Source organism: Nelumbo lutea, chromosome 1, assembly GCF_056320005.1.
Source record: "Nelumbo lutea isolate HS-2025 chromosome 1, American lotus-T2T, whole genome shotgun sequence".
Lineage (NCBI taxonomy): Eukaryota > Viridiplantae > Streptophyta > Magnoliopsida > Proteales > Nelumbonaceae > Nelumbo > Nelumbo lutea.
In genome coordinates this window covers 99,868,446-99,891,234 of record NC_142684.1, presented here as the reverse complement: position 1 = coordinate 99,891,234, position 22,789 = coordinate 99,868,446, and the positions used below count along the sequence as shown (strand labels likewise).

At 40.7% G+C, this 22,789-nt stretch overlaps 1 protein-coding gene across 1 annotated transcript in view; it reads right to left on the bottom strand.

The window, feature by feature from the left end:
• Positions 1–21,889, bottom strand: part of LOC148876394 (BRCA1-A complex subunit BRE-like protein) — a 32,738-nt gene extending 10,849 nt beyond the window's left edge. Inside the window, exons 1-10 of the mRNA XM_088966747.1 lie at positions 21,602–21,889; positions 21,337–21,424; positions 21,067–21,256; positions 20,878–20,968; positions 20,148–20,183; positions 19,925–20,023; positions 1,423–1,553; positions 1,265–1,313; positions 1,021–1,110; positions 888–941 (exon numbers count right to left, since the gene is read on the bottom strand). Coding sequence (XP_088822873.1) covers positions 888–941; positions 1,021–1,110; positions 1,265–1,313; positions 1,423–1,553; positions 19,925–20,023; positions 20,148–20,183; positions 20,878–20,968; positions 21,067–21,256; positions 21,337–21,424; positions 21,602–21,685 — 912 coding nt within the window. The 5' untranslated portion in view covers positions 21,686–21,889. The remainder of the gene's footprint in view (positions 1–887; positions 942–1,020; positions 1,111–1,264; positions 1,314–1,422; positions 1,554–19,924; positions 20,024–20,147; positions 20,184–20,877; positions 20,969–21,066; positions 21,257–21,336; positions 21,425–21,601) is intronic.
• Positions 21,890–22,789: the final 900 nt, after the last annotated feature.

Genomic DNA, 22,789 nt, shown 5'->3' with positions numbered 1-22,789 from the left:
GCTCTATTGGGTAAATGGTGTTGGAGATTCAGCAAAGAAAGAGGCGATCTATGGAGAAGGATTATTGTAGATAAATATGGGATTACAAACCTTGGTTGGGATTCAGGCCCTGGTCTATCCCCAATGGGGTGTGCTCTATGGAGCAATATAGCCTCTATTCTCCCTGATTTCTTGAAGGGCATCAGGTCCAAAGTTGGTATAGGTAATCACCTAAAATTCTAGCATGATCGGTGGTGTGGGAACCTGGCTCTACAGGACAGGTTCCCCTCTCTTTTTGATATTGCATTTGATAAGGATGTTATGGTTGAAGACTGCTTTGACTCTGTGAATGGGGAGGTTGTTTGGGGTCCCACCTTTTGAAGAAATCTCAATGATTGGGAAACCGGCCCACTGACTGAACTGTTAAGCCTTGTTCAAAATGTCCTGCCTAATCATTGGATTGGTGATGAAAAAATCTGGTCTTGGAGCTCTTCAGGCAAGTTTTCTTCTCAGTCCTACAACAACTGGGTGTCTTGCGAGGACGTTGATTTCCCTTGGGTTTGGATCTGGAATTCCCATGCCCCATCCAAGGTTGCCTTCCTGGTTTGGACTGTGGTGCTTGGTAAATGCCTTACCACAGATTGGCTGCTCAGAAGGGGATGCTTCTTTCTAATATCTTGTGCCCCTTGTGCAATGAGACTTTTGAATCCTCCAATCACATTTTTATCCATTGTAGTTTTTCTTCCCAACTGTGGGAAATAGCTTGGTCATGACCATAAGTAACTAGACAAAGCAAATTAGGTCATGACCTTATTGTCATGTAAGGACATCTAATTGACGTGATGTATAGGTTGTTGAAGAATTAAAGTTCTGTTTTTAAATAAAGATCAAACAAAAGAGAATCTAACCAGAAACGTAAACACCCCTGAGGCTGCAAGAACTGTGGCCTTCCTGCAAAATACCTGATTATGAGAAAAAAAAAAAGTTAGGTCTTACTAATTAAGATACTTATGCTGGTAAAAATATGTCCTTGAAGCATACAGGATCAGCCTCTACTGGTCTCCCAAAGTGAGGAACTAAAGCCTCAATAAAGCGCCTTCTAATTCCAATTGATGCAACCGCCTCTAAAACCTTAAAAAATAAACAATTCTTAATAAGTAATACCCCTGATGCTTTGTATGTGGACTATTAGTTTACAAGAACAACCTCGGCACAAACTCAAATGGAAAGTTAACTAGAAATATCTAACTGCTGAAGGGCTCTTTACTCTTCAAAAGCAACTCACCTGTGCCTTGAGAGTTTCTTCCAAAGTAGGAAGATATTCAGCCATACACCTATGGAAGAGAAAAACCAAGATATTAGGGAGAGTCAGAAAAACTGGTACTTCTATTTTTATTATGTTAGGAAAGTTTCATTATGCGCTAAGAGATGGGCATAACTTACATTCCATCTACCCATGGAGGAAGCCTGACATCATCAGTGGAGAACAGGGCCTTTATCTCAGAGGAAGAGATTAATTTTACACGCGGAGCACAAGGAGCAGAGGAGTATTTTCTGCTAACTGGAAAGACAACCTGCTTTGATAAAAAAATCCACTTAAAAGTGAAAAACAAAATAACCTTCAAAATAAAAACTAAGCGAGTTTTTCATGCCTTTAAAACAAGTATACTTCATTTGCATGTTTGCTGGTTCAAGTCATATAGTCATCTTTGGCTAAGGAATTCTGAACCAGTATAAGGTTAAATATGTCATTTTATCCATCTCATTAAATCACATAATTTTGTATGGGTGCAACAAATATTTTCTTATTCCAACAGTTCAAGTTCAACTTCATACTCATTAAGGATCCCTAACATGTGGTACAATTGTGTCAACAATCAAGTAGCCCAAATTCTAGACCAAATCTTTTGATGGAACAAATCAATAAAAAAAAAAAACAATTTCTCATACTCTTGAATCAAACTCTTTTATCATTATCATTAACAGAAAATTTGTGAAGAAGATGAAAGAAGTGGAAAACACAAGGTTCTGGGAATAGTAGAAAGCACAAGGCTCTGCAAGCCAAACAGAAGAGATTCCCGAGTAAAACCATGTACATCTCCCCCCCCCCCCAACAGTAACCCTTTTATCATTAACAGAAATTTCATGAAGAAACAATAGAGAAGTTTATGTAATTCTGTTGTGGCTATGGGAGAGTGCTGGCCCTTTATGGAAGTTCCCACAGAAACCCTGGCCCTTCAGGTATAGGGGGAGTCTTTTAGAGACAGTAGGGGACTGCTATTGGCGTTCTATTCTGGCACTATTGGAGTTACAGATTCAGTGACTGCTGAAATTTCAGCCCTTTTACAAGGCTTAAAGCCCGTAAGAAAGATGAAACTGAAGATGGAACTGAAGAATGTGATGGAGAACCAACAACAGAGATATTGGTTCAAGCTTGCACAGGGGAGCAACCTGGAGGCTGGATGAAGTGTCTTGCACAAGGAACGACGACTCTGTTTCTAGTTTAGTTGCAGTGGTAGCAAGGGGAAGAGAGGAAGGAAAAAAATGAAATGAAATGGGAGAGAGATAAGAGGAAGGGAAAAAAAACGAAACGAAATGGGAGAGAGATAAGAGGAAGGAGAGAACAAACAAAAGGGGAAGAAGGAGGAGAAAGGTGGCTGCCAAACACGTTCGGTGGTTAACATACTCATCAACAACAGAGGAGAGAGGGTGCGTTAATGAGAAAATGGAAGAAGAAGGAGGAGGAGGAGGAGGAGGAGGAGGAGGAGAGAGAGAGAGAGAGAGAGAGAGAGAGAGAGAGATGGGGCAGAACTACAAAATACCTACCACCGCAGTTCGATGGTGGTGCAAGAGGCTACCTCTAGTTTGTTCAATTTTATTTTTTATAATATTAATAGTATTAACATTTTATAAATATTATTTTATATTAATATTTTAAACTAATGTTAATATTAAAATTATTTTTTAATTAATATTGTTTTGATCATTTTAATCTTATTTTTTATTTTTAATATTCTAATTTTATTATTTCTTAATATTTAATACTTTTATTATTTTATAATTTTTTATAACATTAAAAAATTTTATCAATTTCTGTTATTGTTGTGTAATAATTTAAGTAACAATTAAAAGGGTAAATTTGTAAAATGTACATTTTTCAAATGTCAGAACTTAGATTGCCGAACAACTCCGCTACATTCAGATATCTACAAAGGTAGAAAAGCAAATTTTCTTTGAATTGCTTTTAGAGGTCACAATAAGTGAGAATGGAGGTGGCCATAGAGCTTAGCGACATTTTGCATGTAGACTTGGACCACTAGAGCAGCTGTGTAGGAGTGGGGTAAAGCAACAAAATCAAAATGGGTATATTTGCTCAAACAATCCACGACAACCAGTATCACCAACTTGATCGCTGATTTAGGCAACCCGGTAATGGAATCCATGGTAACATCATCCCATATCTTCTCAGGAAATAGGAAGGGGCTGAAGTAATCTGGTTAGTGGCTGAGTGCTATATTTTTGTTGCTAATATACCCCACATCGGCTCACATAGTCTTGTACCATCCTCTTTTCATCCCATGCCAATAATAATGGGTTGCCAGCCTCTTATAGGTGCAAAGCACCCCTGAATGGTGCTATGACTTTTGTGGCAACACTAAGTGCCCTTTAAAAAACAAAGTGAATCAATTACTGAGTACTCCAGTATTAGGGATTGATCTTGGGCCCACTGTTGGTATATCTAAGTCAACACTTGATCTTGTTAGGCTTCCAACTTCAGCTGGTCCAGCAATGGAAACAGTGTTTTTGAGACCCCAAGTGACTAAAATTCTTCAGCCCATGAGAGTGCATCAGCCACAGCATTAGATGGACCAGGCTTGTACTCTATTCTGAAGTCATAACAAGTAGCTATTAGGTCCATTCTGTTGCTTTAGGCTTAGAATGTGCTTGTCCAGAAAGTGGCGGATGCTTCTATGATCTGTTCTCACTGTAAATTTTCAACCCAAGAGATATTCTCTCCACTTTTGCACGGCTAAGGTAACTGCCATTAGCTCCTTCTCATAAGTAGACTTAAGCTGGGCCTGAGTACTGAGAGCTTGACTGAAATAGGTTACTGGTTGGCATTGTTGCATCAACACCACCTGAACACCCTTCCTGGAAGCATTTATTTCAACAGTGAATTCTTGTGTAAAGTTAGGCAATACCAAAGCTGGAGGGGATGTAATGACTTTCTTGAGAGTATTGAAAGCCTCTTCAGAATTATCATTCCATTCAACGGAATCGCACTTCAGCAGTTGAGTCAAGCAAGCAGCTATCACACCATACCCTTTAATAAACCAACAATAATAGCCAGTTAACCCAAGAAACCCTCTCAGGCCGAGTGTAGTGGGCCTGGCCCAGTTGACCATAGGTCCATAAATGCAACTTTTTCAGGATTAGTGTACATCTTCCCTTTTGAAATAGTGTGACCAAGGTAACGGATGCTAGTCCTACCAAAGGAACATTTAGCTGGCTTCGTATAGGGTTGGCATTGCCTCAGTATACTCAAGGTGATTCTAATTGCTCCATGTGAGATGACCAGGATGGGCTGTAAACGAATATATCATAAAAAAAAAACTAAAAACAACTTACGTAAGTGTGGCTTGAATACCTGGTTCATCAGCCGTTGAAATATAGAGGGCGCATTAGTTAGTCCAAATGGCATAACTAAGAATTCATAGTTCTCACTTGCAGTTTGGAAAGCTGCTTTGTGGATATCATCAGGATGTACACGAATTTCGTGGTACCCAGACCTGAGATCCGCTTCAGAAAAGAAGTGAACTTGGCCCAATTCGTCAAACAACTCATCTATGAGTGGAATAGGGAACCTGTCCTTGATTATAATGCTGTTCAGAGCATGGTAATCCACACAAAACCTCCAAGCCCTGTCTTTCTTCTTTACTAGAGGCATGGGAGAGAAGAAAGGACTGTTAATGGGTTGTATAAACCCCTTGCCCAGCATCTCTTGAACTATCTTTTCAATCTCAGCCCATTAGTAATGAGGGTACCAGTATGGGTGGACATTAGTAGGCACTGCCCCAGGCTGAAGTTCTATTCTGTGGTCATGGGTCCTCTTAGGTGGGAGAGCTGCCAATTCTAGGAAAACATCACCATACTTCTGTAACAACCGCTGAAGTAGGGCCATTTCTTCCTATATGTCGAGCTGTGAGGACAATATGGGCTCAGGTGTGAGTGAGTCCAGATGCACCATGGTGTGGAACAGTGGATGATCATAAATTGGCAGCACTTAAGGCCTTGGAAGTCATCACCTGGGCCTATTAGGGCTTGAGCACTTGTATGCAACATTGTTTACCATGGACAGAGTGTTAGACAGTTTTGTATGCCCTTAGCTTCAATCAGAATGATGTACTTTATGAGTTTATTGTAAATGAATAAAAGAGGATATTTGATTCATGTTCCCTTGGTATGTTTCTGTGTAATACCCTTAAACTTGACACTTAATGAGACTCGTGTTAGTTTAGAATGTTCACAGCCAGTGGGTCGGTCTGGGGAGACCTATCCTGACAAGGCTGACAGGGTGAGACCCTAGGCACATACAATGTAGGATTAATTGAATCTTTGAACTGGACCAGATTTCCAGTATTGCCCTGGACCTTGGAGATTGATGGGCAAAACTGGAAAGTTACACCCGACCCCTAGACTCGATTATGATATTGCACTAGGTGCCGGAATGGGTTGTCTTTGATATACCAATCAGTGAGATCCTTAGCGGGGGTCAAAACCTGGGTATGTTGGGACAATCTGAGAATTCATATGAGTGGGTGATCATAGTGACAGGATCAGCCCCTTTGTCGGACAAAGGTAATGATCGGGGATGCACTCTCACTGATGGAAACCAAGACTGCCGGCAGCCGATTTTAATCGTTGAGATTTGTTTTGTAAAATATATTTTATATGAGATATAAAAGTATATATATTATGGTTTCTAAAATGTTTGCAAGAAAGTTTTAATTCCCGGGATCCATGTGAGCAGAGAGTGCAACACTGTTCCTTGCAGCTGAGGGAGAGGTCCTCTCTTGTCGGGCAGTGTTTGATCATTATGGGCTGAGAGGTTAAGTGTAAGACCATTGAGGATAATGCTTGATGGGCTAATCTTGCATCTGCCCACAGTCCTTGGGTGTTACAAGGTGGCTTGGCCCAGGGACCACTTAGGGTAAGTGTTGGGCCATAGAGCCCATAAGATGGGTTTCAGGGGGTGCACTGTCCATAACAGTGTATTCGGCCAGGCCTTGTAACAAAGGCTGGGCTGAACCTATGTGGCTGATGTGTAGATCAATGTTTGGGTCCCACGCCATACAAGGAAGCCCAACTGGGCAGCAGTTTGGAAGGCTAAGTGAGTACATAACCTTAAATGGGCCTTAAGCCCATTTCAAACTGGGCTGATTTGATCAGTCAATTAAAAAAGAGGCGAATTCTGAGATGGATCAGTTGATAGAATTGGGCCTAGACCTTATCCACTTAGAGAGTCCAAGATCTAAATAAGATTTAAATCTGGAAACCTCCTAATTAGATTAGGAGATGGCTGATCTGATTTGCAGATAAGATAAGGGTTATCCCTTATCACTTAAAGGGACTTCTAATCCAAATATGATTTGGATCAGCAACTCCTAATGGGATTAAGAGCTGATCCCTTTAAGATTATGAAAGGAGAAAGGGGCAGCAAGTAATAATTGATTGATGTTCAATTCTCTTCAAAGCTGAAATCACAACGAGAGAATTCTGCACCCTGCGAATACTCTCTTTCCGCCTCCTTCCTGCAGCCGCCACCTCCAGTAGTTCGATCTCCTACTCTCTACAAGAGTAATCAAGATTTGATCTTGATACCAATATTTTGGGGAAAAGATTGATTGGAGCTGTATTCACAAGTCATCCTGTTGATTCTTGCGAAGGATCAAGTTCTTTTGGAAGAACATTGTTGATTCTGCTCCATCCTGCACTGCGCCATCTTCAGTGGGAGCGGATTTTGGATCCTTCCTTGGGCGTGAACACCTCCATTGGGAGATATTGTTTCTCCGTATCAGGTACATCCTCCCTCCTACTCCTTTTGGTTTAGATCTGGTTTGGTTAATGGTTCAAGATTGATCCTTGAAAAATATGTTTTTCTAAAATAGGGAATTCGATTCCCTGCAAAGATGGGAGAAATTTTTGAAATTCACACAGTCCTTTCCGCAAGATTTGGGCGTCCATGTGATGGATATCCTATCCCTTCAGTGGTATCAGAGCCATGGTTCAAATCTTGAACCAATTTGTTTCTGATCTGAACCTGCGCAAATGGGCAGAAGGCGTTCTACCCGATTTGCACAGATATGGGTTTTGGGAAATTTGTTCCCAAAATTGATGGGCAAATAATCTGAAATTAATTTTATATAAATCTGATTATTTTTTAGAATAGTTCTTTATGATTTTCTTGATTTATGGGCTATTCGTACAAGAGGAGATCGAATTCTTGGTTTGCGCAGGGAACCTGCAAGATTTGCAATTTCTTGATTTATTCATTACATTTGGTCTGTAAATAATTTTTTTTTATTTTTAGACTCAATGTATTAGGTATTCGATCTGATGTAATTATAATAGGAATTAGGTTTCTATTTCTATTTATTTTTGGATCGAAGATGGCAGCGCATGGAAGGAGATTTCGCATATGGGACATTCGCTACCTGCGATTTGCAGTTTGTGAAACTGCAATCTGTGATCTAACCTCTGTTTTGCAAGATGGATTGTGCGAACAGCCCTGTTTGACTGATTCCTGATTTTGTTTTATCAGTTCTTTAATTTCAGATTATTTTCTTGAATTAAAGATTTAATTAAAGATCAAACCCTAGACCCATTCGAACCAAGATTGGTTCAAACTGTTTGGACCAAATCTAGGGTTTAATCAAGGCTAAAAGTCAGCCCTAATTTTCCCACTAATGGGCCTGAGGATGGATATTTAATTAAATGGTTAATTCAGCCCAACCTGTAAAGGCCCAGTTTTAAATAGTTAAAACTGCTAAAAGCCCACTTAACACATAAAGCTATATGGGCTGAACCATTCGACTCATATACCTAGATAATATTAATGGTTAATATTATGGATTTAAAATGGGCTTCAAATGGGCCTTACAGATGATTAATTGATTGGATCAATTTATCCCTGCATGAGATGTATGGATGTGTGATGTGCTACGTACATGGGCCATAAATGCTTGGCCCATGCTCAATCGACAGTGGCTCTTGCGCACACCATGGCTGAATGCACATCATTGCCATGGTGTCCCTTTTGGTCATTGGATGACCTCCCTCAATGGTGGACCCCACACCTCATCAAGAGGTTACGTGCGGAACCCTAGCCGATTAAGTCCCACCGAAATCTGACTTTACGAAAGTCAGTGGGAGCCACTTTGGTTTGACCTAAATCAAACTAGGGCGTAATTAACTGTTCCCTCCAGCTAATATGAGTGCATGTGATAGGGAGATTCATATGATGAACTCTATAAAGGCCTTCCATCATTAGCATGAGGATGGGTCCTTCAGTAATGAGGAAACGCACCAGAAAATGGGCTATCCATTTGCTGTTGGGCTTGTCTGAGTGTTTCATAAGATGATAGGGGCGTCATAGACTGATGTGGGAGGGGCTTCACCAGAAAATGGGAACTCTCTCATGGTACCTTGACGTTCACGAATATGATGGGTAAGCACTCACTGGACAGAAAGGTTTACCTGAAAACGGCTTTGAACCTTGTCTGACAGAGGCCAAAGGGAAAACTCATATGATGAGTGGATATGATCCTTCACAGAAAGGTGGTGGGGTTATGCAGCTGAAACAGTTGGCTCCATGCACCCTATGTGATTTCCCACATTTCCAGAGACAACCTGTAGTCTCCGTCACTGAGAAATGAGGGAAATCTCAGAGATGAATAAATAGAAATGGAACGTAGATTAAAATCCATATATATGTAATAAACATGAATCAAATTAGGTTGTGGACTGATGTTTTCTCTTTTATCAGAAAATGGCAAACGGATCATTTGCAAAGCTTCTTGACGACAACAAGCTTAAGGGCCCAAACTATGCCGACTCATACAGGAACCTTATGCTGGTCCTAGCTTCTGAAAAGATAGACAAAGTGACAAAGAAACCTACCCCAGAGCGTCTGGGCGATAGGGCTTCTAAGGCCCAAATGAGAGACTATCAGGAATGGGAGGAGAAAAACTCCCTTGCCCGGTGTTACATCATTGCCTCCTTGGACAACCCGATACAGAGGCAGTTCGATCAGATCGAACTTGCCAAGGACATATTGGACAGTCTCAGGACGATGTATGAAGAGCAGAATCGTTCTACTCAACAAAAGGTCTTGAAACAGTTCATGACCGCACAAATGACCAAAGGCCAACAAGTTCACGACCATTGTCTTCGGATGATGGGATACATCAACGAACTGGAGGCTCTTGGATCCGAGCTGGACCTTGCGACCCAGATAGATGCTATCCTTAATTCTTTGCCTCCTTCCTTTAATCCGTTCATTATGAACTAAAACATGAACAAGTTGAATGTCAGCTTGCAAGAGCTCAGCAATATGTTGCAAAGAGCTGAAGAATTGATTAGAAAGGATGAGCCTGTAGCTATGCTTGTTGAAACTAGCAAGACAGGCAAGAGAAAGAGGAAGGCAAAGAAGCCTCAGAAGAAAGCCACTAAGGGTAAGAAGCAGAAGAAAGACAAAGCATCAGATACCCGTCACTTCTACAAGAAGACCGGCCACTGGAAAAGAAATTGTCCTGCCTACCTGGAATCCAAGAAAGGTAATTTCGAAACTTGTGTTATAGAAACCAATCTGTTGGTAGCTTCCGCGTCCTGGTGTATTGACTCTGGGGCTTCAATTCATGCGTGTAATTCACTGCAGGGGTTCAAGGTAAGCAAAAGGCTGAATGAAAGAGAAGTCACACTCTACTTGGGGACTACTGCAACTGTTGCAACCACGGCCATAGGAACCGTGGAGTTACTTTTTAGAGAAGGAACTATTGTACTGAGAGATTGTCTTTATGTACAAAATTTAAGGAGAAATTTGATTTTTGTCTCAAAACTGTGTGCAAATGGTTATTCTGTCTTCTTTAGTAATTCGATTACTATTAAAAGAAATAACAGATTCATCGCATACGGGGAACTAGAGAATGGTCTCTATATTCTACATCCTTCTCTAGAAACTAACATAACCGAAACTACGTCGGCTGAAATCCCCAAGAAGAGAGCCTGTGATACAGTTAATCCCACGTGTCTGTGGCATTACCGACTTGGCCACATCGGTGTTGACCGAATCACAAGGTTGGTAAAGGATGGTCCTTTGGATTTTCTAACTGTAGAAGATCTTCCCACCTGTGAGCCTTGCCTACAAGGCAAGATGACGAAATGGCCATTTAACGGTAAGCCTGAAAGATGTACAGGCACACTTGACCTAATACATACTGATGTATGTGATCCCCTGAGTGTTAGGACACAAAATCAACACGTGTATTTCATCACCTTCACAGATGATTTTTCACGATATGGTTACATGTACCTAATGAGACACAAGTCTGAATCATTTGAAAAGTTCAAAGAATTTAGACATGAGGTCGAGAAATAGTTAGGGAGAGAAATTAAAGCCCTTCGATCAGATCGAGGTGGCGAGTATCTCTCTAACGAATTCAGGGACTACTTAAAGGACAATGGGATAGTATCACAATTAGCTCCTACTACTACACCACAACTTAATAGTGTTTCAGAAAGGAGGAATAGGACCTTATTGGATATGGTCCGGTTGCTTCTCATACACTCAGAGTTACCCACACCCTTTTGGGGTTACGCATTAGAGACTGCGATTTACGTGCTGAATCGGGTTCCAACCAAATCGGTTCCGAATACTCCATATGAACTTTGGACCGGAAAGAAACCAAGTGTCAAACACTTGAAGATTCGGGGTTGTCCAGCACACGTTAAAAGAACGAGTGCAAACAAGTTGGAATCCAAGACCAGTCGTTGCCTGTTTGTAGGCTACCCAAAAGGCTCTGTAGGTTACCTATTCTATGACCCAAGTGAGCAGAAAGTGTTCTACAGTCGAAATGCACAATTCTTGGAACCGATTTCATCCTAGACACCCATCGTCAGAAATTGTTCTTGATGAGAAGAGCTCAGGAGCAGTGGGAGATGTCCCACAAGTTCCAGGTAGTGACCAACCTAGAAGATCCACTCGGGTATCCAGGCCACCAGTCCGTTATGGTTATGACCAGGATAGTTACCTGGTGGAAACCTTGACTAGTGAGGAGGATCCCGTGACTTACGCAGAAGTTATGTTGGACATAGATTCCCAGAAGTGGATGGAGGCCATGAGAGCAGAGATGGACTCAATGGAGACCAATGAAGTCTGGACTCTAGTAGATCCACCCTCCAGGGTAAAAACAATCGGTTGCAAATAGATTTACAAGAGGAAGAAGGGCCCCGATGGTAGGGTTGAGACCTTCAAAGCTCGTCTGGTGGCGAAAGGGTACACTCAAAAAGAGGGCATCGATTATGAGGAAACCTTTTCGCCTGTGGCCATGCTTAAATCCATTAGGATCCTGCTAGTTGTAGCAGCATACCATGATTATGAGATTTGGCAGATGGATGTCAAAACTGCATTCCTGAATGGAGATCTTACTGAAGATATCTATATGCAGCAGCCACAAGGCTTCATTGCTGCTGGTCAGGAAAACATGGTATGTAAACTTAATAGATCTATTTATGGACTTAAGCAAGCTTCTAGAAGTTGGAACATCCGTTTTGACTCTACTGTCAAATCGTTTGACTTCGAGCAGAATCCGGATGAACCATGTGTCTACAGGAAGTACAGTGGAGATAATGTTACCTTCTTGGTTCTATATGTAGATAACATTCTACTCATTGGGAATAATGTAGGAATGTTAACTACGGTGAAAGTATGGCTTTCACAGCAATTCTCCATGAAAGATCTTGGAGAAGCCTCCTATATACTGGGCCTTTGACTCTATAGAGATAAATCGAAGCGGATAATAGGATTATCCCAATCTGCTTACATTGACAAAATACCAACCCAGGGCAGGAGCACTGGACTGCTGTGAAAAACATACTTAAGTACCTTCGAAGGACAAAAGAGTTTTGTCTAGTTTTCGATAGTAGCTCACTACAGATCCAAGGGTATATAGATGCCGATTTCCAATCAGATCTAGATGATAGAAAGTTTACATCTGGATATGTTTTCACGATAGGATCGTGTGCTGTTCGCTGGAAAAGCAACAAACAGGGGTCCACTGTAGACTCCACGACCGAGGCCGAGTACATTGCCGCAAGTGAGGCTGCCAAAGAAGCCGTGTGGATGAAGAAGTTCGTTCACGAGTTCGGAGTAGTTCCATCCAGCACATCACCCATCCCATTGTTGTGTGACAACAATGGAGCCATTACTCAGGCTAAGGAGCCACGAGCCCACTCAAAGTCGAAGTACATCGAGAGGAAGTACCACGTACTGCGGGAGATTGTTGGTAGAGGGGACGTCCTGATTCAGAAGGTAGCATCAGCGGAAAATGTAGCAAACCCATTGACGAAGCCACTATCACAGAAAGTGTTTGAGAAACACGTGGAAAACATGGGACTCCGGCCTATACCTGATTGAACCTAAGTGCAAGTGGGAGCTGTTAGACAGTTTTCTATGCCCTTAGCTTCAATCAGAATGATGTACCTTATGAGTTTAATGTAAATGAATAAAAGTGCATATTTGATTCATGTTCCCTTGGTATGTTTCTGTGTAATACCCTTAAACTGGACACTTAATGAGGGTCGTGTTAGTTTAGAATGTTCACAACCAGTGGGTTGGTCTGGGGAGACATACCCTGACAAGGCTGACACTGTGGTGCCACCAAGTCGGTTGGGGTGGCCTGTCTCAGCTGCCAGGGTGAGACCCTAGGCACATACAGTGTAGGATTAATTGAATTTTTGAACTAGACCAGATTTCTAGTATTGCCCTGGACCTTGGAGATTGATGGGCAAAACTGGAAAGTTACACCCGACCCCTAGACTCGATTATGATACTGCACTAGGTGTCGGATTGGGTTGTCTTTGATATAACAATCAGTGAGATCCTTAGCAGGGGTCAAAACCTGGGTATGTTGGGACAATCTGAGAATTCATATGAGTGGGTGATCATAGTGACAGAATCAGCCGCTTTGTCGGACAAAGGTAATGATCGGGGATGCACTCTCACTGATGGAAACCAAGACTGCCGGCAACCGATTTTAATCGTTGAGATTTGTTTTGCAAAATATATTTTATATGAGATACAAAAGTATATATATTATGGTTTCTAAAATGTTTGCAAGAAAGTTTTAATTCCCAGGATCCATGTGAGCAGAGAGTGCAACACTGTTCCTTGCAGCTGAGGGAGAGGTCCTCTCTTGTCGGGCAGTGTTTGATCATTATGGGCTGAGAGGTTAAGTGTAAGACCATTGAGGATAATGCCTGATGGGCTAATCTTGCATCTGCCCACAATCCCTAGGTGTTACAAGGTGGCTTGGCCCAGGGACCACTTAGGGTAAGTGTTGGGCCCATAGATGGGTTTCAGAGGATGCACTGTCCATAACAGTGTATTCGGCCAGGCCTTATAACAAAGGCTGGGCTGAACCCTTGTGGCTGATGTGTAGATCAATGTTTGGGTCCCACACCATACAAGGAAGCCCAACTAGGCAGCAGTTTGGAAGGCTAAGTGAGTACATAACCTTAAATGGGCCTTAAGCCCATTTCGAACTGGGCTGATTTGATCAATCAATTAAAAAGGAGGCGAATTCTGAGATGGACCAGTTGATAGGATTGGGTCTAGACCCTATCCACTTAGAGAGTCCAAGATCTAAATAAGATTTAAATCTGGAAGCCTCCTAATTAGATTAAGAGATGGCTGATCTGATCTACAGATAAGATAAGGGTTATCCCTTATCACTTAAAGGGACTTCTAATCCAAATATGATTTGGATCAGCAACTCCTAATGGGATTAAGAGCTGATCCCTTTAAGATTATGAAAGGAGAAAGGGGCGGCAAGTAATAATTGATTGATGTTCAATTCTTTTCAAAGCTGAAATCACAACAAGAGAGAATTCTGCACCCTGTGAATACTCTCTTGCCGCCTCCTTCCTGCAGGCGCCACCTCCAGTAGTTCGATCTCCTACTCTCTACATGAGTAATCCAGTTGTTTCTTCTTCAATTGGCTCATCCACTTGAAGCAAATAATCTGCTGGACTTTACAAATATGTCCTGGAGCAAATTGTTCATCACAATTATAACAAAGCCTCTTCTTCCTGACAGGCTTGTATCAATAGTTATTAAGGCACCTAGGTAATTCTAGGCGATAGTGAGGCACCTAGGCGATAAGAACTCCATAAAACTATTAAAAAAAAAACTATTTTTTCCTAGTTCTCTAGTTTTATATAAATTTCAGCATGCATATTAATTGGAAAAATAACAATTTTATTTATTAAATAACATTAAATTTCCTCTCAAAACATGGCATATCAACATATCTAGGACAATAGTACTTCAATACTTCCAAAAAATGATTCTAATATAATAAGTATTTAAAAATGCAATTTCATATCAAATTAGCAACTAAAGAAGGTTATAATTTTATATGACAAAATTTAAGACAGAGTAAGAAAAAGAGGAAATGAAGAAGGTTAGAGCTGTTGTTTTTATTTAATGTAAGAGAGAGAAAGACTATAAAAAAAATGAATGAAACTTCTTTATATTTCTATTCTTTTTTTTTCTTTTTCTCTTTTCAAAACCTTTGGATCTTTTGAACTTCAATAGTAAAACTTTTTAAAACAAAGAACAAGTGATACATACAAGATGTAATAGAATGTAATAACAACATATTACTAAGATGTAGCAATATGAACGACATGATAATAAGGTGCCCACTTTGTCATTTTAGTTGCCTAGGCAGGCACCTTATCGCCTAGATAGGTGCCTAGTCACCTAGATGGGTGCCTAATTACTATAATGAAGGCATTTAGGCAAGGGACCCAGCCAAGGGCGCCTAGTCAGCTAGGTGACACCTAGACAACTATGCTTGCATCTTTGCCAAGACAATTTTCTAAAAGGAAGGTTTGCTAGCAGTGTGGGTTTACCTGGATGTGGATCCAATTTAGCCAAGGGGTCATCCAGTTTGATTGGGGATGTTTTGAGAATTGGGTTAGATGGTCTATGAGTGACCTTCTTAAGATGGTTCAACCGGTTTTGATGCAACTTAGCTAGGCCAACTATGGCCAGAATGGTGGTTGGCTAAAGAGCCTTCACCCTCAAGCAAATCCCATCCCTTAACCCCCCCCCCAATAAAATATCCAACCAGAGCCATCTAAGGCCAATCATGAACTCAGTTAGCCAAGCATTCAAATTCATCATGGTATTCTCTAACAGTACCAACCTGCTTGATTCTTGAAAGAGCCTCATCAAAATTTTCATAACCAAATGGATCAAACCTCACACAAATTGCTTCAGTGATGTCCAACCAAGTTAATTGAAGGTGGGTCTTGTGATACCAATGGTACCACATACTAGCTTCTGTTATGTCCCAGAAAATTCACACACAGTTCTCAGACTCGCAGCAGAATCCACACAATTCGAACATCAACAAAAGAAACTGGTATTCATTCAGAAAGAAAACATTAACAGCTGGTCGGTTCTTCGAGAGACCGCCGGCTCTCCCAATCACTCACAGTATTCCTCACTCAAAAGAACATCCCCTTCCCCATCCCCCAAAAACCCTTCTTATACTCTTCTGACATCATAACGGACTCTCCCCCATAAATGCCCAGCTGGCCTAATTATAGATGCCTAACACTCTTCTTATTCATAACTGACATGGCTATAAATGCCCCAAGACTCTTCTTATTCCCTTCTGACTTCCTCTATAAATGCCCAGCTGGTAAGCCCCATGTGTTCAATTATTTCCCCTCTTAACCGATTGCTGCCCTTTCCTTTTCCTAGCATACGTAAAGTTAATTGGGGGCCTATCATTACCCGCCGCCCAAAGACTAACCTTGTCCTCAAGGTTAAAATGAGGGAATTGGTCTCGAAGCAAGTCAAAAGGCTCCCAAGAATCTTCAAAATCAGGCAGGTCCTGCCAATGGATAAGCACTTCCAAACCAATAACTCCAGGCATAGTGGATGGGCGCACACCGTGCACGGCAGCAGGTTCCACAGGCATCTCCATATCAGCAGACAGAGTGGAAGGAATCACAGGAGAAGAGATATGGTTGCCAATCGCCTTCTTGAGTTGCGAGACATGAAAAACTGGGTGAATCCATGCATCTGGAAGAAGCTGAAGTTTATAAGCGACTGTGCCAATTCTTTCCACAATAGCAAATGGTTCATAAAAACGAGGGGCAAGCTTTTCATTGACTCGGCGAGCTAGAGACTGTTGGCGATAAGGTCGCACTCTCACATACCCCCAATCCCCGACATCAAAATTCACATTACGTCGGTTCGCATCAGTCGAGTCTTTCATCTTTTGTTGTACACGGTGTAGATGAGCACGTAGCTCACCAAGTATAGCGTCACGCTAAAGGAGAACAACTTCAACATCAGCATTAGACGTAGAGCCAAGTTCATAGTGGATTAATAGAGGAGGATCGCACCCATTAACCACCATAATTGTATCAAATCCCTTTGACTTAGGAAGATCCTCAATAAAGTCCATAGCAATATCCTCCCAGATCTGTTCAGGAACGAGTAAAGGTTGCAAAAGGCCAGCAGGAGACAGGGATTCATATTTACTGTGTTGACACACATCACAGGCCTGCACAAACTCCTGAACAGAACATTTTACCCCCCACCAATAAAATTCAGCTGCTATACGCCGATATGTCCGGCGGATTCCAGCGTGACCTCCCACAACACCAGAATGAAACTCTTTAAGTAAGAGGGGGATAAATGGAGAAGAAGCTGGCAGAACCAATTTACCATGATAATGAAGGTGATCCCCAACTAAAGAGTAGGCAGGATAATGAAATCTGGCTTGGAGAGGGCATGGTGCCTGGGTTTTCTGGTCAAACCCCGTACACAAACAAATCCTTTCCAGAAGCAATTCAGAATATCTTGTGTTGAGAGACCTCTAAAGATTGTTGGTATTGATGTTCCAAAGTAAATTGTTCGTCTCTGTAGATTCCATAACCATGCACGGGAACATTAATTGGGTTAAGACTAGAATCATGGTCAGAAAACACCTCATTAACCTGAAAGTATGTGCCATTAAGTGAAAAACTCCCCCTCATTGTTGTTCTGCAGGGTATCAATATTGTCCCCCAGACTGTTTGGGAACTTGCTTCTCGTTTACTGTTACACCCAAAGCATGTAGCATCATTGCATAAATTTCCAGATTCTTGGGAGCTACAGCGTGCTTTGGGTGGCTCAATTGAGTATGTTGTTTCACCTGGTGTCCATATAGCAAGAAGGTATGGAGATGGATCATCGGGTTCTCTTCTATCAATCCCTTCTAAAAGCTGATGTGAATCTGGAAGTTCATAGACTTGGTGTTCTGTTCGAAGCCTACTCACGTTCTTCAACTTTTGTATAGGGATAGAAGCAGCTTGTGGAGTCAAGGCAACTAAAGCCTTAGACAGGTCACTATCCTGCAGTTCAATTTTATTCTCTTGTATGTAGTTCTGCAGGTTCAGTGTGAACTCTTCAATGTTGAGTTTGATAATTGGAATTTCATCAGAATCCTCAAAAAAAAACATCCTCAATGTCACTTTCATATATTTTTGTACGTTTTGGCTCTGGCGTTGCTAGTACTTCAGTGATAGGTTCACAGATGTTCCCTTCAGTGATTGTGATATGTCCCGGCACCGGCATCGAAGAAGACGTCGGGAATGCTGCACTCTTCCCTTTGTCAGCAGCACGACTCGATGCGATAATTTGGAGGAGCAATGTCAGTAGAAGACAAAGGAGCAGAAGAGACCTGTTGATGAAGCAACAGATCAAAATGTCTCACCAGATCTTAAACGCCTCCCTCCAGAGATTCGACCGAGCTCTCTAGAGACGAGATCTTCGAAAGTCCAGCTGCTACCTTATCCGGATCGAGACGCGGAAAATCATTATGTAAGCCATCCATCTCCAGGCGAAAATCAGAATGCAGAGAAGACAAGCGTTCTTCGAATCCCTCCACCTGCGATGCCACTTCCTTAATTGTCACCATGGCCGAGGAAAGGCGGGCTCTGATACCACTGTTATGTCCCAGAAACTTCACACATAGTTCTCAGGCTCGCAGCAGAATCCACACAATTCAAACATCAACAAGAAAAACTAGTATTCATTCAGAAAGAAAACATTAACAGTTGGTCGGTTCTTCGAGAGACCGTCGGCTCTCCCAATCACTCACAGTATTCCTCACTCAAAAGAACATCCCCTTCCCCATCCCCCAAAAACCCTTCTTATACTCTTCTTACAGCATAATTGACTCCCCCTCATAAATGCCCAACTGGCCTAATTATAAATGCCCAACACTCTTCTTATTCATAACTGACATAGCTATAAATGCCCCAAGACTCTTCTTATTCCCTTCTGACTTCCTCTATAAATGCCCAGCTGGTAAGCCCCATGTGTTCAATTATTTCCCCCTTTAACCAATTGTTGCCCTTTCCTTTTCCTAACATACGTAAGATTAATCGGGGGCCTATCAGCTTCACCATCCAAATGAATCATGAATGGAAACAATAGGGCTTCATTTAGCAGTCGGGGTCTTGTGGTGTCCAAAATACCTCTCAGCATGGTAAAGCCAAGGGATTGGATCCTCACCAAAAAAAGGTTAGAAAATCAATCCAAGTGATCCTCCCAAGAAAGGTATTGTTCCTTCAATCTCCATTGCTACTAGATCCTTCCTATTCACTCTCCTTGCCGATTGAACTAATCATCTTCTCAAATTAGGTAGTAATGGCAAAAAGCATCTCTTTGATATCCCTCAAGTCATCGAAGAACTTGTGAAGGTCAACTTCAACCTGATCAACCCACTCTTCAACTGGAACAGGTCTGGTGGTCGGCATCAGGTGTTAGGCTTTGACACCAATCTGATAAATTTGGTCTTAATTTGGTTACCAATTACAATTTGGAGCTACTTCAAGAGAGCCCCCGAAATGGAATTTACAAAAAAAAAAAAAAAAAAAAAAAAGATAAAGGGGAAGAGAGGAAGTAGAGAGGGAGAGAGAGAGAGAGAGAGGAGAGGAGAGGAGAGGAAACTTCTGATTACTCTTCTATTATTCAGATCTCAAGTTGGCTACTTATAGCCTCCCAATAAATCAGGTGGAATCACACTCATTGCATGCCTTGGTTATAGTATGAGTTGTGCCTGGCTTATGTGGCTTCCTCACATACACATACCTGATAGGCGGCTTGCTAAACTGAGCTGAGCGTGAATTGTCTAGACCTTGAACTGGATGGGCATGGGCCTGGATTGGAGCTAAGTCTTCATGCCAGCTCCTTCTCGGCTTCCTAATCTAAAGAATGCTTGGCATCTAAAGTAAATATTTTTAGATCTTTTTATTGATAAATTCCAGTTATCCATCAGAGAGAGAGAGAGCAGACCTTCAGTCCATGAAATTCCTTAATCATGTCTGTGTCTCTATGAATTAACATCAAAAACTAGCACAACTGCCTTGAGAATATAACAAAAAAATCCAATATCAAATGTTTATCTACTAAAATTTTTCTCAGTATCAGTACATATTGATATTTCAAACAATATGGTCTAACTGAAACATGCTAAAGCATTTCTCTGAAGTCTGAACCAAATAACTACAAGAACAGATATATAGTAACAGCATCTACATGAGGCAACTGCATGGGGAAGAGGGGGAGTAGAGAGAGGGGAAAGGAGGGAGAGACCTGTAAATAGATCTTTTGCTGATGTTTCCAGGGGCACCCATCCACCAGTTTGTTTAAACCCATGTCTAGTAAAGGTACAGCAAACTTCACCTCCTCTGGCTACACTAGAATTCAAAGGCATGGCGACCACATAATTAACTGAAAAGTTAACAGGGGCTTGGGGGGAATCTCCAAAAATCAAGAAAAATAAATATATAAAACCAAAAGTATAAAACAAAATTACCTTGTCTGCCCCTGAAATAATACCCACTTCAATTCCCTGTTGCACGATGACAGAAATTATTTGGAAATCAAATTTCTCGACCAACCATTAGAAGTAATATGTATGAAAACACCCTTTGCTGCCCAAGGAGTTATTATTCATAGCAAGAGATTGCCTCAACCCATCAATCTCTCAATTTCTTATTCAAAAAACTCCAAGAATTGCTATAAAATGGGAAGGAAGGGCAAATCAACATTGTTACAAATTTGAAAGCGATAAGCAATTTCTGTAGCTAGTGGAGAATCAACTATCAAATGATGATATTAACGGCGGGGGAGGGACTCTTCAAAACTAGTACATCCACCCTCTCAGTGATCAATCCTATCAGAAACTCGTGTATATGTCATTATTCCACTATACAAAACCATATCTATTAATATGCTTATTTCTCATCTAAACTACTAAAGATAGCCTGCCTTTGACATGGGAGAAACTTCAAGAAGAAAAAAAAGATAAGAAAAATAATAATAAGGCCTTCTCAAGCTTTTTCTTATCCCTTTTCACAGTAATGTTGTATGTGTGCGTGACAGAGAGAAGAAAAAGAGCAATTGGAATGTCAAATTGTGCTCCTTAAGATATTGGCTATGTTGTTCTATAATAAAACGCAACTAACGAAGAATGGTGTTTCCGTTTATCTTTAGACCCTTAAGCACACATAAGAAACATAAGTCATGAGAATAATAAGGATTACCTCCCGAGAAAGAATGGTGCTAATCTCAAACTTCAATCTCTCGTCGTCAAGTTCACCAACACGCTTTCTTTGATAGGACATATACACATCCCTAGAAAAAAGGGGCTCACTCTTAATCTAGACGTGAATAAATTTTTGGCACGAAATTACCAACCTATCGCATTGAACTTGAGAATTCAAAAGCATAACCTGAGCTCATGAATAAGAGACATCAACCGGGAAGGATCTTTACTGTTCCAGTCACGGAGACTGCTTCTAGGAGTCTGAACCTCCCCTCCTCCTTCCCCGGAAATAGGAAGCGGGTGAAAGTTTTCGTCTTCCGGAGAAAATATGATATCTGGTGCTGCCAATGGAAACTGTGCATTGTAGATAACATCCCCTGAAATAAATTGAACTGTAAATAACATTTGTAGTAGAAATACGGATTACAAGTAGAAAATAGAGATAGAGACTACTAACATCTGATATAATCTAGGCAGAAGGGTATAAGCAAAGTGAATCGATCAGACAGGTACGAATTCTTGCAGCCAGACCATATCTGATCAACCTGCAATATCAGAAACATAAATTAAATTTTCAATCTTCGAGCATCTTTGGGATTTAGACCTAAATAAGAATGAAGGAGGTAAGGGTTTTTTGTTCTAATTCAGTTTCGAATCATTTTTCGCGTTCTGCTACTGTAGATCGTAAAGGAATTGGATGTGAGAAGTTAGAATGGCCTTACCTTTACGGGGAGAGGAGAATGAGTGAGAAGGTAGTTGAGCTGCGAGGCAATTAGAGGGGGCAGGGCATTGGCAGCCATGGCCATTATAAAGCGCAGTCTGACTTCTCCCCGTCACGGATTTCGTTTCTTCCTATGTTTCACTCATGGCCTGGTGCTGCTTATGTAGAATGCCCTTTCGTCGGCATTTCACACTAATCGGCTAGTCGCCGGCGATCCAATGGATCGGATCATGATTTGGAACCAATTTGAATTTTCTTCGGGTAAGCAGGATAATGATTTCATTCACCCGGTAGATCCGTTTATCTTACGTATAGATTTATGCTAATTAGGGGTGCAACTTGCGCGGGTCTAGTCCGAGCCCGAACCGGCCCATCCCGAAATTCTACACGGGTTGGGCTTTGATTTTTTATCTTCGGATTGGGTTTTTGGGCCCAACAAGTCGGGTTATATACATATATGCATATATATGATGATATGATAAAGTCAGCAAAATAACGCTAGTTGAACCATTCACCTATTTAACAAGGAAAATGGACTATGATTAAAACATTAATTCATTTTTTTTATTTGTATTTTAGTCATTTCTATCTTTACTAACAATAATTCTTATTTTTCAAACATATTTTTGTTTAATATAAAGAATATATAATACTAATGCATGTTCAAATTTTTCTATAAAATTTATAAAAAATTATATGTTTTTTATTTTTTTTTTATTATTAAATTTATGAGATAATAAAAATTATTTATTTACCAAGAGGAAATGCAATTTCAATATATTGTTTGAATATTGGTTTTTAATATTATGGTAAAAGCAATTATATATATCATTTGTATATAATATATATGTTATTTATATCGCATTTTTGTAAACTTCTTATATGATGAAAATAGTTGAAAAAATACTTAGTTTTTTTGTTTTTCTTTGTTTCAATTATTATATTTTCTTTTCCTTTTAATAATTTATTGTTTTTTTTTAATTAAAGTGGGTCGTATCAGATTTTGATATCCAACATATTAATCGGATTCAGATTTGAATTAATATTTATGAGATCCAATCAAATCTTTGGATTGAATCAAATTCAAATATACCCTTATTCAAATCTAACCATCTATTTGCATCCCTACCAAATCACTTGCTTACAATGACCTAGCTAATTAAACTATTGCACAATTTGACATAATTAG